General features: G+C 36.1%; 1 protein-coding gene, 1 long non-coding RNA gene and 2 pseudogenes across 2 annotated transcripts in view; 1 reads left to right on the forward strand and 3 right to left on the reverse strand.

Moving 5' to 3' along the window:
- Positions 1-17,096, forward strand: part of LOC140843461 (uncharacterized) — a 39,395-nt gene that overhangs the window by 12,507 nt on the left and 9,792 nt on the right. The window lies entirely within an intron of this gene.
- Positions 3,102-4,363, reverse strand: LOC118967061 (ankyrin repeat domain-containing protein 26-like; annotated as a pseudogene).
- Positions 5,003-5,980, reverse strand: LOC140843005 (ankyrin repeat domain-containing protein 26; the record flags this gene model as incomplete). Its single annotated transcript, XM_073230739.1, is given in 5 exon segments — positions 5,003-5,159; positions 5,161-5,248; positions 5,251-5,485; positions 5,487-5,650; positions 5,653-5,980. Coding segments are annotated over 5 exon segments (972 nt in total), but the record flags the coding sequence as incomplete, so codon positions are not given.
- On the reverse strand, positions 5,981-6,930 carry LOC108390254 (ankyrin repeat domain-containing protein 26-like; annotated as a pseudogene).

Below are 17,096 nucleotides of genomic sequence, written 5' to 3' on the forward strand. Positions count from 1 at the left end.
CTTACATCTCATTGGCCAGAACTTTGAGTGCATCTAGATGCAAAGGAGGTGAGGATTATACACTGTATTCTTGTATTCTCAGTGTGTATATTTAAATTCAGAAATATTTTACTAAGAATATGTTGATATTCACCATAAGTTTCTGCTTCCATGCTCATGAGTCCCTTTTGAAAAAAAAGAAAAACCTGACAATGATATCCAGCCACCCAAGAAGGGAATAAAAGAATCAGAAATGGAAAAGTCATGGTAAAAAGATGGGAGGTGAGCACTGAGTCAATTTAATAGGGTAACAGTTCTCTACATTCATTCTTCAGTTTCTCTGAAGTATTTTTCTTTTTATCTCAAGTAAATTTAGTTGAAACCTTTTTATTTTTAAAAAGATGGTATTATATGATCCCATTCTCATGAAATCATTTCTATCCATTCAACCATCTGTCCATGCATCTAATTATCTGCACAGAGATATTGCAATACAGTTCACCAAAACCTAACCTGTTTATTTCTGGAGCAGTGTGATTTAGAACAATTTGTCACTTTCTTTGTACCTTGATGGTTCAAAAATGTATTAAATAAGCATATACCATTTTTATTAAAAAGTCATTGCTCTTAAAATCTGTTGATGATAAATTTTTATTGAAATGATATTTGGACTCATTGGGACATACCCTCTGGTTGATCCACCCACACACACCCTGTTAACCAGCAAGATCAAGAGCCTGATGCCTGCAGAAGCCAGCTCTAAACACTTCTTCCTCCTTGCAGGTGGCCCAGCCCAGCGCTGCGCACCCATGCTCTCCTATGTTTATTGCCACATTATTTACAATAGCTAATATTTGGAAGCAACCAAAGTGTCCATCAGTAGATGAATGGATAAAGAAGATGTGGTACATACACACGATGGAATATTATGCAGCCATAAAAAAGAAATTCTGCCATTGCGTTACAACATGGATGGACCTAGAGGGTATTATGCTAAGTGAAATAAGCCAGATGGAGAAAGAAATACCATATGATTTCACTTATTTGTGGAATCTAAAAAAAAATGAACAAAATAGCAGTAGACTCAGATATTGAGAGATGACTGGTGGTTAGCATGGGGGAGGGGGAGAGGCGGGTGGGTGAGGAGAATGAGGGGGATAAAGGGGCACAAAAATTCTCAGTCATAAGTTGGTCACAGGGTGGTAGTACAGCATGTTGAATATAGCCAATGATTCTGTAACATCTTCCCAAGTTGACAGATAACTGCACTAGTGGGTGTGAGGATTTAATATGTGTAACCATTGAACCACTGCATTGTATTCTTGAAACCAATATACAATTGTATATCAATGATACTTCAATTTAAAAAGATCAAAAGCCTGTCAGATTATTGAACAGAGGTAGGACATATGAATATAACTGTTTAACCACAATTTTCTCTAAAATAGCTAACCAATTTGTTTCCAGTAGACCTTGTAGGCTTGACCTCATTAGCATCACACCTTAAATACCACTAATCTAAAAATTGACAATGTAGTTCATCAGCTACCAACTAATAGGGTTATAGTCCACATTTTTAACCAAATAAAAGACTTTAAAGTAAAAATAGATGAACAGATGTTTAACATTAGCTACCATGGAAGTACAACTCACAGTGAGATAGCATTTCACACCCAGTGGAAAGGCTATAATCAAATAGACAATTATGAGCATCAGAGAGGATGTGGTGAAATTGGACCCCTCATACATTGCTGGTAAGGCTGTAAAATGATGCAGCTGCTTTGGAAAATAATCTGCAGCTCCTCACAAAGAGTCACCGTATGACCCATCTATTCAACTTTTAGATACATACCCAAGAGAAATAACAAACATCCACTCCAAAATATGTACATGAATGGCCATTAGCAGCATTACTCATAATAGCCAAAAAGTGGAAGTAATCCAAATGTCCACCAATTGACGAATGGATAAATTAAGTATGTATATCCATTTAATGGATTATTATTCCTCAATGAAAAGAAACTAATAAAATCTGTAACATAGAACAATGAAAATATCCTAGATGAAAGAAGCCAGTCACAAAAGACCACATAATGTATGATTCCACTTCTAGATGGAATGTTCAGAAGATGCAAATCGATATAGAAAGATTTGTGGTTTCCTAGAGCAAAGGATGGGTAGGTGAGGGAAATGTGAGGGACTACTAATAGGTACAGGATTTGGGGGGAGGATCAGAAAAATGTTCTAACATTAGGTTATGATGATGGTTGCACAACTCAGAATAAAACCATTGACTTTTACACTTAAAATGGGTGAATTTATAGTATGTTTTATTTCAAAGTTATTGCAAATAAAAAAGTTTGACTCATTTTTTACTTATTTCCATTTACTTGGTTGTTGCATATTGACTTCCTGTATATTATACATATTAATCATTTCTATTTGATTCCTTAAATACAAGTCATTTTAGTGCAGAAATTATTTCTTATTCATAGAGGAAAAGATTGATTTTTAAATAAGAGTTCATGGTTTTAATCACCATTCAGAACTTATCTTGTGTTTAATGTTTTTATAGTAATATTAAATATTTGGGGTAAACTGCACAAGTCACATCAGAAGATATAAAATGCTAGGATTAAAGGACTGGACAATTATCAGTCATTTGTGGAGAAAATAACTTTTTTTTAAGTTTTTTATTCTCATCTCTTTTCAAATATTAACAAAAGATAAAGAGGCTCTATTGAGCTGTAGTAGACACTGCAGTCTGAAAGATCAATGAAAACTTCCCATGATTTTTTTACTGAATATAGAGTTCCTCTGTATTCTCTATTTAATAAAGATAAAATAAAAGAAACCAGTCAGACAAGGAAGAAAAAGCCTTTTTAATCCATGCTTGAAGAGGACCTATTCTAAAAAGCATTCCTAGTACCCACAGAGAGTCTGTCTTTTAAATGTAAATAACCATGACTGTATGTAAGGTTTAGTTTACCTGAAGACTAAGTACAGACATGTACAATTTAGTACATCATTTGATATTTCTTTTTTTCACATGTCCTTTGTTTAATGGGAAAGGATTAAAATTTATATAAACAGACCAGCATATACATTTTTACATTTATCTTTCAGATCACATAATTTTTCCTCAAAATCCGTGCATGTTCTTGTGCTGTTTTTAAAAGCAGATATTGAGTTGGATTTGACACATCAGTAGATCCTAGTGGAGGAACTCTACAGGATTGATTCAAATTCAGCAGAAGTTTCTTCTAGTTCTCTAGTTATATTCTCTTCCAATTCCTGCTGCTGCACCTTGGCAAAGAATGTTCTCTATGTTATCTGAAGTCCCTGTGTTTGTAGCAGGAATCATTAAGTTTTCTCTTGGAGTAAGGTTTCTACTGAGCACTTAATCTTTAAGATTTCCAAAGCAAGGTGTTTCCAGCGCTGGCCTCATAGTAAGAGTGCTGAGTAAAGTTCTGTTCTGCTTGGCATTGAACTCTGTTAGACTCTCATTAGTCCTGTGGGGAATGTTTAGTTCATTTTCCAATGAATTTCTAACTTTTAATTCTTCCAGGTAGAGTTGCTTGTATTTTTCCAATTCTGTTTTACTAGAATATTGAGAAGTTTTTGTTTGGGAGAGCTCAAATTCCAGGTCTTTAATTCTGAGTTCTATCTGGCTTCTTATTGAAGCATTATTATTTTTTCTCAATTGCTCTAACTTTTCTTGAGATGCTGCTAGTGCCTAAAGCAAATTAAAAGGATACATTTTAAAAGTAATTATAATCTGAGTAATTATAGCATATTTGTTTCCTCTGGTTCTGAGTCAGTGATTCAGAGAGCAATTTTAAATGTGAAGAAGTTGAAGTTTAATATATTTATCAGAACCTCAACTGAATCAAATCTAAATTATAAAAAGAAAGTTGAATCCGTTTTATCTTAGTATTCATGTAATATGACAAGTCAAAGAGTAACAATTTAAAATATTTAAAACTAAACAATTTAATCTAAAAGTATGGTATAATCTTTAATTCACAATTTTTCTTTTCTTCTTAATAGTCTTATACCAACTAGACTTAAAAATAAAATGATCGTCTAGTAAAAATCATTCTGAAAGGTCAATTTTGTGATAATAACAATTGAAACTGAAATATTTAAAGGGAGAAATATATGCCACCTTCCCTCCAGAAATCTAAACAACAAACTGCTCTAAAGGAAACAGAGACAATGTATATATCCAAAATGAAATCTGCAGTGAAATTAAGGCACATTACAGATTAATAAGTTAACCTGTAAATAACAGATTGACTTCTTTTAATTTTTCTACTATTTCCTGTCTTACTCTTTCTTCAAACTCCCACTTTTACAGTTCTACCTGGTTGTGTTCTACCATATTCATTTCTGTATGAGTCCTGAGGTTTACTACTTTCTGTTGCAACTTATTTTTATTCTTCTCTAGTTTTTCACATTTCTTTTGCATTGCTTTCATAGATAATAGCTCCTGTTGAAGAACCTGATTTCTTGCATCTAGATGTAGACATTTTGAAGATGAAGTTTCCAGTTTTGCTGTAAGATCATCAATCTTACATTTTAGTGTATTAATCTGAATGTCCACTTCAATTTGATCGGGTTTTAGATCCCCATGGAAACTAAAGTCTCCAATTTCATATTCATTTAACTTCTTTCTTGTCATTTTTAAGAGTTTCTTAAGTCCAGAAACCTTTTTCTAATCCACTATTTTTCTTCACTTCTTGATCCAAACTGTGTTCTAGAAATTGTTTTAACTCAATTTCCTTAACTGTTCCTTTTCATCCTGAGTCAAACTTGTACTTAAAAGGTTTTTCTGAAGCCATTCAATTTTGTCCACTTGCTTTTTGATTGTTACTTTTAAGTCGTCATTTTTTATTTCAAGCTTGACTTCTGATTTGCCTCAATTTCTTCTTTAAATCCTGTGTTTCATCTTCTAAATTAATTCGGTAACATGATGTAACCTCCAGCAAAGCCTCTGATGTAGATTGTTTTTTTTAGGGTATCAGCCAGTTCTTGTTGAAGTTGTCTCATGACTACCTTTTGCTCTCTGGAAAGCGAGTTCTAGATTTCTTTTTGATGCCTGACTCTGATCATAATCCTGTATAGCAGTAGCCGGTCTAGAATGGTATGATTCAACTTTGGTCTCCAATTTTTCTTTGTTTTTCATTCTCCAGCTTAGAGTTTAGCACTGTATTCTCAGCTGTCAGGACATTAAGCTGTCCACTGTATTGGAGTATTGTTTTTGTGTTTCCTCATTCACTTTTATTGTCTTTTTAAGATCATTTCTTTCTTTGAGAATTTCAATGCCCTCAAAGTATTTCTTTTCCTTTTCCTGGTTCTCATTTTTTATTGTGTCTACTTCCAGTCTTAGCATGGCAATTTCATTCTACAACATGTGGTTTTTATGCAACAGACCTTTTTCATGACTATCAGAAACCTCAGAATTCATTTTTGTATGTGCCATTTCTGTCTCCTTTTGTTTGCCAAAGGTGATTGGTCAGAATCTTGTCTAGTAATATTCTGGCATTCTGTTCTTGAGAAAGTTGCCTCTGAATGTCATTTTGCTCTTCTATAACCTAATTCAGATTGATTCTTACAGTCCTCAATTCCATGTCTAGTGTTTGAAGAGCAAATTCCAATTGCTGTTTCTTTCAACTTCTTTACTGTGTTGCTCCTCTTTTCTTGTTAAATGCGTCCTAGTTTTTTCATGCAACATATTAGCATTTCTTCTCTTTGCTTTTTCTTGTTTTAAGGTAAATCTCAAAGTGCAGAGTTCTTGTTCCCATTCCACTTTTTGATGCTCTAACTGTGATGCCATCTCTTTTGTTTCTGAAAGCTCCTTTCATAGTCCACTAACCTTACCTTCCATATTTTTTACTTTTCCTTTAAGTAGTTCACAGTGACCTTTTTTAAGTTCTATTAATCTTTCATATGAAAGAACTGCATCCTGGATTTTCAGTAAGCTCACGGAATCTTCTACTTAACTATTTAATATATTTTTTCCTCTTTGATCTGCAGCTCCAGAAAAATGATCAACATTTCTGTGGAAGACTCTGAGAGATACTCTCAGAATCCCAAGGTGATTCTATGTCTTCCTCTTCTCCTAATCCCACTGTGGACATCAGATCACTTCTATTACTTTTGCGTGCTCCATCAAAAGAAGTCAAACTGTCACTATTTGTTTACTCTTGTGGAACGCTTTCAACAGTATCATTACAATTTTCCTGCTTTCCAACTGCTGGCTTTGCTGGTTCTTCCTTTGTTAGACCAAGGACTGCTAAAGGCTTTGGAGGTTTCAACACAGACTCGGGGAATAGAAAGGCAGCATGAGAAAAGCCCTGGATTTCGACTGAGGGCTTGGGAAGGGTTTCAACCACATCTTCATTTTCACTATCAGAATTACTGCCCTCAAATAAGGTTCTTTTGTCTGGTCTCACACTACATTTTGCTTCAGTGTTTCTCTTGGATTGCTGAGAAGCAGACTTTAACTTTGTTAAGCTTGGTTTCAGGACATTCGGAATGCGAGTGATAAACACGGCTGTGCCTCATAGCGTTTCCAGTACAAAGCCTTCAAATACACTTGTAACGCCCACTGTTCTGTAGAAAATGTTTGGGGGATTGGCCCTCGGCTTTTTTCAGAAAAGGCTCTTTCTTGAGGCCCTCCTCCTGGCCCAGAGCTAGTTAGGCATTTTGCTTTATGTCTGGAGAAGTTGGCAAACACCAGGCGCGGCGATGTGAGGCTCCAGCGTCCACCCCGTGCAGGCTGCAGGCTAGATGGTCGCCGAGCTGCGCGGGGCCGCCTGGGTGGCCCAATCTGCTGGCGCTGGCCCGAGGGCTCAGGCCCCAGGCGTGCCCCCCGGGGCCGGGTGTCCTCCAGGCCGGCTCCCGCGCCCCCACCTCGCCCCTCCTGATATTTCTTAATCCAAACATTAGCCCTGGTGATAATTTTTTTTCTACTCCCGATAATAATTCAGTCATAGTGTTCCTTTTTAATAAAACCCTTATTGAAACTTGAATGAGATCTCTAATCTCAAAGATAGAATATGACAAAGTCATCATATAGCTAATAATACATCTAAACTTCCAGTACAATGTTTCAGGTTGATTATAATAGGAGTAACATCTAGTTGTTAGACCTGGAGCACGGAACCTGGTATATTTACATATTCTTCCTCGGTGGATCCTATATGCTAATTAGTGTGCCTTCTCTAGAAGTTTTACAGGGTTTCCTAGTAAAAGCAATGAGAGGTTCCTACAGATGTTAAAGATGTGCAGCAATCTCACTAGTAAGTAGATTCCTGTAATAATAACTTTAAAATACTTATTAGTAGTTTAATGTTACCTTCACAGTTATACTTTCTAGAATGCTGTTCAAGCTTACAGTGAAGGGGAAACTGTAATCATCTCTATGTAAGGATCACAGGATTCTAAAGTTGAAAAGTATCTTAGCAGTACTTCAATTTTATTACTAACAGATATGCAGGTGATGGCCAAAAATGAGTAAAAGTCTGTAAGAACAACTTTATTGAGTGTGTGTATAGTCAAACAGATAATTCCTGAGTACTGCTGTGGGGAGGGATTAATAATGCTACACAGAAGGTACCACATAGTGTAATGGGGAAATCCATTCAGTTCAGAAGACAAGGCTCTGGAGCCAGACTGCCCAAAATGTAAGCCTTACTCTGACACTTAGTCTTTTGGCCTTGGTCAGGTTACCTAATCTTTCTAAGCCACAGTTTCCTCATCTGTAAAGTGGACAAAACAGTACCTATCTCATAGGATTAATGAAAGGACCAAATGAGTTAAATACACAGAAAGCAACCTGGGGCCCCCACATGGGCTCTCCTCTTCTTTATGGGCTCTCCTTTTCTAAGATTTTGCATGGTCAAGGGGACAAGTTCACCTAGAACCCCATTTTTAGGCTATTCTCCTGGTATCTGAGACACAGGAATTACCTGCGCAAATGGCCCTGAGCTTACTACAGGGCTATCTTCTGGACTGCTTTACTAGAATACTGTCTCTTAGGTCAGAAGATAACCTGAAGGGACAGCTATCTGTGGAGTGGGAGGGCAAGGACCTGGAGCCTTCATGTAAGGGCTGATTGTCCACTAAGTTGTGTGCACGGCCCCTCGTGGTGCGGACAGAATAGGAGGTGAGATGAGAAAGAAGGCAGCCTAGAGGCAGGGGGCCACTTCTCCTCACACTGCCACATTTAGGCATGGAGCTCAAGAGTGTATAAGCACTGTACATTTGAATCTGTCCTTCCAGGTTGTTATGGAGGCACATTTGAAGAGGTGAAATGAAAGAACATATTTACTACATAGCTTTACTAGATATTTACTAGCTAGGTTACTAGTTAGATGAATCTAACTTTTAAGTATGTGGACTTGGAGTGGCCCTCTTTAGCATTCTTGTCCTGCCCTCAGGAGTATTAGGGGTAAGCCAGGTGCCTTGCACTCAGTAAGCATTCAATACATTTTAACCCCTATTATTGTTGTTAACTATAGAAAGTGACTCTTCTCACAAAAGACAGCAAAATGAAATCTTTCCTTTCCCCACTGATCAGAGAGAACACAGCCTGCTAAGAGAGCACTAATGTACAAGAACTCAGGTTAGAGTTTTCTCAAGCCCAAGCAGAAGGGCAAAACCACTTTCCAGGTTAGTGAGTATGACAGGGAGGCAAGCAAAGCCCTCTGCAGAGATCACCTGACAGATTTCATAATAAACATGAACTCAGAACCAGCATTTGTAAATATGCAGAATAAGAAGTTCTCCTGAAAGTCTGCAACAAAAGAACCACACTCCCAACAGAATCGTACAGGTAAAGAGCCTGAGGGACCACAGGGTGGCCTGCAGATCAGGGAGAAGAGGAAGCCAGGCAGATGTGAGTAGGCCGGAGCGTGGATGATTCTCCTGACCTCAGGCATTAGGTGTTAGCACCAGTTTTCCAGTGAAGATGAGCTGGAAGTGCACAGCAGGACTCCTCTGTCGTCTTTCACTACTCTACGCCAGAGAATGTGGGGCCAAATGTTCTGAGCAGATCTTTTTTTAATTTTTGATAAAGTCTTGAATTTTAAAACCTGTTCTGAACAAGAGAGAATTTGATTCATTCTCTATACCTGACACTTGAATAAATTTCAAATGGGTCAAAAATATAAATGCAAAAATAAAATCTTCAATTACTAAAAGAAAACAAGAGTTAATTCACCTACAACCTGGAAAAACATTTTTAACTATGAGGCAAGATCCAGAAGTAATATGGGCAAAAATTGACACATACAATTACAAAAAAAATTAAGAATCGTTTGCATGGCAAAGAATCTTTTGCATGGCAGAGAATATAACGTGGAAAGAAAAATGATTAACTGTGAAAAATATTTGTAATCAGTATCACAGAGAAAGGATAAATATCTCTAATAGAGCTTCTTTTGATAAAAAAAAAAAAAGACCACTATCTCTATGGAAAAATATGAACAGGCAGTTAGTTCACAGAAGAAGAAATAGAAAATGTCCCTTAATCATCTGAGAAGAGAAATGTTCAAAATAAGAGAAATGCAAATTAGAACTACAATGATTTTAAAACACAGAAAATCAACTACACATTCCCAAGAATATACCTAGTGACAAAAAAATAAAACAGATATGTTCCTGAGGATAGATTTGAAATTCAAACAAAAATTAAACTTTATTCAGTCAACATACTGGAGCATAATAAATAATACCACAGGAATTCAATCAGCAAAATCCAGACTTTGAACAATTACAAAGGACAACATGTTTGAGGTATTTTTTTTAATCAAGTTTTTTAAATTACAAGAACTAAAAATGAGAGATGGAGGGAGAAACTGCCTATTGGAAGACTCTTAAAAAGACAAACCAATCTCATGGAGCTTATTTGGGTCCTGATTGAAACAAACTACTAAAAAGGAGGGAAAAAGCACCACTATGAGATAACCATGGAAATGTGAACACTCACTCATAATATTTGATGATTTTAAGGTACTGACTTTTAGGCGTTATAACGGCATTGTGATTATGCTTTTTAAAAAGAATCCTTATCTTTTAGAGATATATGCTGAAATGTTTATGTGTGAAAGTTTTGAGGTCTGAATTCACTTAATTTTCTTAAAAATTATCTGGAGAGGGTGGGAAGAAATGGGTAGGATTACAGATGGAATCAGATTGGCCCTGAGTTAATCATTACTGAGCTGGGCGATGGCTACAGGTAGGTTCACTATATACTATTCTCTCTACTGTTTAAAAAGTTCAAAAGGTTCCATATGTTTCGTATTTCCAATTAAAAGAAAAACAGCTCCAAATACTGTTAGAGCTAAGATTCTGGACAGGACCCACCCCCTCTGGCTATTTTGGCCAAGATTTATGTGGCACAATCAGAAAAATAGCAACTCCTACAGAACCTTCTACTGGGTTTATTTCCACCTGAAGGTATTTATTCATTATCCCTGCACAATATTTTCATAGTTTCACTAAAATGGGTCAAGTGAAACCTTGGTTTATTACTTCCTCCAGTGAGAAATAGGAAATGCGGGGTGGTAGTTCGGTATTACTCTGGAGTAAGAAGGTTGCAATCAAGTCCAACCTACCATCTAGATATGAGACCAGGGCAAGTTATGGAGAGAAAATAATACCCATTTTATAAACAGGTTGTGAGGATTCAGTGAATGAAATAATGTGTGTAGCATGCCTAGAATGCCTACCACATAGTGGATACTCAAAATATTTATTGTGAATAATATTACACATCATCAATACTTAAAATATCCTCCCACAGCAAGTTCCCAAGGAATTTAAAGTACGATTTTAACTTATTTATGCAGGTATCTATGTGAGTGTCTAAGTCACTATTGCTGTTTATATGTTGCCTAGTCATGAAATTGGTGTCTGTTCTCTGAACCAAAATTTTCTGATAAAAATCTAGAATATATTGGAATTAATGTTGCATCAAACAAAAAATTCTCCACAGCCTTAAAAGCATCAATATTTTTTAAAGGCAAAGACTAAAATGACCTAATAAGATGCCACACAAGCTCATTAAATAGCTGCCATTATAGAGTACAGCCTAATAACTTCAAAATTGCACACAGAAGGCACAGTAGTATGTCATGAATGAATGGTAGGATGAATGGTAACACAAAGTCCTCAGAATCAAGTAGCTGTGTCCTAGAGTGAAGAAAATTAGAGAAACATTTATAATCCAAATATCTTGACCCTTGAAGGCCTGAATTTCTGAAAACATTTTATTAAGGGGAAGGAAACTAAAAAACACATTTGCATGGAACCCTGCTGCTGGTACCTACAAATATCTAATCTTCCGTTTTAATGAGGATTTTTATTCTTCTGATAAAAGGTAAACAATCTGAATAGAAAAGGACAGAAGTATCAAGTCAAGGACACAAGGAATGAAAACCACACCTGGGTTCTAGCTCTTATCACTTTGTGCGACTTTGAACAAGACATTCGGTCTCTTCAGATCTTGGTTTACTCAACTGTAAAATGCAGGAGCCAGACTAAACAGTCTGTAGGATCTCTTCCACCTCTAAAAGGTTCTGGTTAATTAACAGCATCAGTTTGTTACTAACAACATGTACTTCAGGGAAGTACTACAATTCACCACATATCATTTATTGAGATCCTACTTCAAAGAGTGGTGCAAAGATAGAATCAGGGCTACTCACTCTCAATCCAGCATTCTTTAAAAAGACTGGGCTAACCTTGTAAATATACTCAAAACAATATTGTCAATTATATATCAATAAAACTGGGAGAGGGGAACTTAAGACAATGGAATTGTACACTGTGAAATGTTAAATATTATGGTATGTGATTACATCTCAAGAAAAAGTTTTAAAAAAAATGACTGCTCATGCCCCAGGGAATATCTTAGGTGGCCTAAAGAAGCTTAAGTGATGATGTGGACCAGTATGGGCTTTTATAACTGAACTAAGGAAACTTGAATGGCAAAGCCAGCTAGACCAACAGTGAGCTGTTACAACACAGCTACAGAATTTGCATGGTCCATTACAAATGAAAATGTAAGGCCCTCGTCCACAAATTGTTAAGAAGTTCAAGACACTGATAGCAGAGCATTAAACCAAATCTGAGCTTTGGGTCCCATATAACTATGCAAGTCACAAACCCATGAAGCCAGTTGTATTTATTGAACTGTTAAGATTTTCTAGACTCAGGGCTAATGCTTTACAGACAAGTTATTGAATTTTCAACACAACCTTGCAAAAGTAATGTTATTATCCCCATTTTCTAAAAGAGGAAATAAAGGCTTAAAGAGGTTAAAGAATTTGTCCAAGTTCCCACAGCCTGTAAATGATAGGGTTGGACTTCATGCTTAACCTGACTCTAAAGTAATGTTTTTGTTGTGATCTTCACAGTGGTCTTCAAGCTTATTAGTCAAAATTTTTGAATGAATACTTCAATGTACATGTAAACATATAATGATATATCATACTACTGTATTAATAAATTATGTATCTTATAAGTCATGTAAAACAAAGACATTTTAAAGATGCCATAAATAGAAATTCTAATATTTTCTTCCCATACTTCCACCAACAGGCTTTCACAATGCCTCTAGTACTGAAAGGTTAAGGCTGCCCTGGACCCAACCAAACTTAGAGTTAACAGTATTTACGACATTAATTTTCCCATGAAGTGTGGACATTTAAATAGGTATCTTGAAGGGTTGAGTTATTCATAATGGAATTTTAGGCCTTGTGAAAATCAAAGGGCATTTATTTTTTAAATCCTGGAGGCTGACTTGCCTTGGAAAAAAATCTCATTTTACTTACTTTATAGTCTAGGTTGTCTTCACAGCTGTACAGCGAAAGTTGATTAGTTATGGAACACAAGAAGGAAAACATTCACTAGACAAGTGTTCATTGAGTGCCTACAATGGGCCAGAAACCTTGCTAGTTGCTGGGGGATAGACAGTGAACAAGATTGAGTCCTGCCATCAAAGAGCTAAGAATATTCTAGAAGAGCAGAGATGTCTTTACACCAACAGAAATAACCTTCAAAAGAGATGTGGTTTGTCCTCTTCTCCTTGAACATAAAAACTTAGAAAGCAAAGATTATGCTTACAGTTATATTTTACAAAAAATAATAGCTTAATACATTAGAACTTGATGAAGACCCCAAATTTTCCTTGAAAATGTAAAAATCAGTTTTTCATAATTCTCTTCTTTCTCTAAACTGTAATCTAGTTTTTATATTCTGTTAAAATACCAGGATGTTACAAAATACACTACAAAATTTGTTTCCCAATCTTCTTTTAATCTCATTGTATATAATAATTTTTGGTTCAATCACTAAGGTGCTAAAAATTGAAGCCCAAGAAGTTTTTCCCCTCTCTCTTCCTCAAGGTGGCGACATAGGACCATGTCTTTAAAACAGGGATCTGTGGCATCCCAACAGAACAATCTATGCTGCTTAAATTAAGTGGAAAACACAGAATTTATTTCCTTATTAAATCTACAAAGAAAAAAAGTCATAAATAAATTATATCTACAGAGTCTGATTTTTCTATTCTCCTATTAGTTTGAAGAATGGTCTATTTGGATAGCTTATTTGCTTGGTAAAAGCAGCAATAGAAAAACAGACAAAGGGCATGAGTAGAAAGAAGACATTGAGGTAGCAGATTATATATTGAGATGGGTGTTCAATAACTCCCCAGGTTCCTTTCTTTGACTTCTATGGTAGCTCCCAGGTTAATTCACCCCAGCCCTTGTTTTAGTACTGTTCTGTTCTGAAATCCGTGGGGTATCAGAGCCAGTGTCAGACTGCCTGGTTCAAATCCCATCTCCACCATTTACTAAACATGTGACTCAACAAGTTACTTAACATCTCTGTGTCTGTTTGCTCGCCTGTAAAATGTGGATGACAACTAACTGAGAACAAGCGTGGACAGCGGTTAGCACAGTGCCTGGCACAACTACACAGTCAATAAATTAGCCTCGTTGCCAAACCACTATCATGGCCATGTCTGTACTATCTCGGGAGCCTCATCAAGACATTTCTTTCACCATATTTTAGGAAAAGGATGGTTCTCAGTATTGGCCAATCCCAGACAAGGGGAAATATCTTTTTTTGCAGCTGCAAAGGGATGGGAGGGTGCTAAACAGTATAACATGATTTGAATGCTTTTCACTCATTGCTTAAAATGTCAAGTGGTTCAATTTTCCATTTTCACACAACCAAATAATTTGATCAATCACTCTATTCTGTTTAATTGCCATTTAGAATCTTTATGGTTTTTCCTTTAACTAAAAATTACATAAAGCAAATGTATGAAGAAGGCCACATTTTCACCAACCTATTTCTTCTTTTAAATAGATTTTTACATACCCAATCCATGCTTCTATTATAGCATTTACTCTGTAATTATTAGGAAAAAGCATTTACTGTGTAATTACTCTAATTATAAAAACAAGCACCGTTTCCAAATGACATGACCTTAATGAGCAAGTTCAATCTCTCCCTATGTTCTGGTTTTATTTTACTATTATAAATAGTATAAGCAGATGTCTGGTTTTATTTTACGATTATCCTCATTTTGCCTTTCCTTCTTGATATCGTTAATTATCTTAGGGTTTAAACAGTTCCTTCAACATTCTTCTTTTCCGCAGTCATTACTTTTTTAAGTGCTAAGATAATTTTCCATATTAACAGCAAGTAATGCCTGCTCCTGGCTGGTCAAAATTCAGTTAGTCTGTTGATTTGGTCTGTTTTGCTTTTCTTTCTAAACAGATCAATTTACCTACAAAATCCCAATTTTCTTGCTATCTAATTTATTATTTATTCTCTACACAGAGTTGTCTTTTGAATTTGAGTGCTTTGCTTCTGATAGAATCATTTCTCATGTTGGGCTGCTTCCCTGTTAGGAAGCCTCAAGCCCTTTGAGAGCAATGATGGTCGGCCCTGTGCCATCCTCCATATCAATGCCCCCTGCATCAGCCTCAAGGCAGGGATTGCAGAGAATTCTGGAGTCACAGGCAGAAATCCTCCCAGGAAACCTAGGCAAGGAGAGTCAAAAGGACCCATCAATATAGTAAGGCTTGTCTCCCATTAGCCAGATATACTGACACTTTTCAAAATGATACTGCAGTTTACACATCTTACCTTTGTAACCAGCATTGCTTGGCAGCACTCTAAGATTTTCGAGGGAGGTTTTCTAAAGTCAGAGGAACTAGTGACAGAGGGAAGTAAACCCATTCTTTCAAACAAAACATTAGAGAAAGACTTGGTAGGGCAGTCTGCTACTTCGGCGTCCCCAGGTGAAACATACTCCTTTTATTCATGCCCTTGTGTATTCAGGCATTTGACCCTGGCATTGGCCATGTGACTTGCCTTGGCCGATGGGACATGAGCAACTGTGGTAAGCAGAGGCTTACAAAGCACTTGGCACATAGGGACTTGTCCTCTTGTAATGCTTCCTTTTGGAGCTAGACCCCTGAAAGGTGAAAGGTCAAGTGGAAGGAGACTGTAGAGGTCATTTGGACATCCCAGATACAGCCAAGATGCCAGCAGAATGCAGCAGTATGTATGATCTCTGCCACACAACAAGGAGCAGAACTTCCTCCCAGTGGGGCTAAGTCAACTCACAAAATCAGGGTAAATAATAGATCATTGTTTAGCTACTATGTTTTGGGATGGCTTGTTACACAGCAATATATAGCTGAAACACATGGTAATAAGTTACCTTCTTAATTGCACATGGTGTTTCCCCTAGGTTTCCTCTTAAGAAAGCATTACTATATACACATTTCATTTTGATAAAGATTCAGCTCTAAATTTACATCCAACTGAAATGTCAGAAGGATGCCTGACACCATGCAGTGTGCTTTGGCCTCTGAGTTATTTAAAAACACATCACCCAGTGCAGTCCTGTCCTCACTGACATCTCTACCAGGGAGTCTGGCTGGCTGGCGCTCCAGGCGTTCCACATCTTATTTCTGAAAATGCTGACAGATTGTTTCACAGAGTATTGTCATAATACCGCATCTCTGAATCTTGAGTTGCTGTCATGGTAGCAGATTTCTGCAAAGATCCATCTTGTTTTCTGAGATTTCTATAATTCTATGCTTTTGTGGTATCCTTGAAACTGGAAATTCAATATCTCTGAATTGTAATTAATATCTGCAAATTGTGATGTAGTTTTAGTAGCCTAATCAATAGTTTTGATAAAGCCTCCTTTCTCATTAAAATGCAAGTTTATTAAAGGTAATTATGAAACTATAGAAAACTATAAAGAAAAATTTTGCCTATAGAAAAAATATGAACATTAACAGTGGACAAGTTGAATAAACTCCAGTATGTTCACACCATGAAGTACTATATAACTAAAAAAAAATTAACAAGTTCTCTAGTACTGATATAGAAAGTGCTTCTAGATACATCATTAAATGAAAAACAAGTTTCAGAACACGATGGCATGCTATCCTTCGAGCTACAAGGGAGGGAAATCTGAAATTTATACTTGCATGTATGTATATGTATTTAAAAATCTAAGAACAGGAGTGAGAAACTGACATCTGGGGAAGAGCACAAGAAGATGTTTCACTATCCACCTTTTTATACTTTCTGGTTTATAAACAATGTACATGTACTACCTGTATTCAAAAAACAAAGTAAGTCGTTTAAGTTTGGTAAGACATGAACTAAAATATTAATAGCGATTGCCTCTGGGTAGTAAGATTTCACTTTTTTTTTTTTGCTTATTTGTATTTCCTATTCTTATGCAAAAAATTATTATAATTTAAAAAGCATTATTTAAAAATTATTAAAGAAAAAAATCCATTGATAGTCCCACCATTTAATCCAACCACCATTATTTTTATTTTCTTTGCATAAGGTTTATAATCACAAATACATATAAGCTGGTATTCATTATCTGAATACACCAAGGTTTACTTAACCATTTCCCTATAGCTGAACACCTTGATCTTTTTATTTTAGCTTTTTATAAATAATGATGTAATAAATCTATACAAAAATTTATCTGTAGGATAAATCCTCAAAAGTGAAATTGTTTCAAAGGGCATAAACATTTTCAAAACCTGATA

The sequence above is a fragment of the Manis javanica genome, chromosome 1, assembly GCF_040802235.1.
Source record: "Manis javanica isolate MJ-LG chromosome 1, MJ_LKY, whole genome shotgun sequence".
NCBI classification, from domain to species: Eukaryota; Metazoa; Chordata; class Mammalia; order Pholidota; family Manidae; genus Manis; species Manis javanica.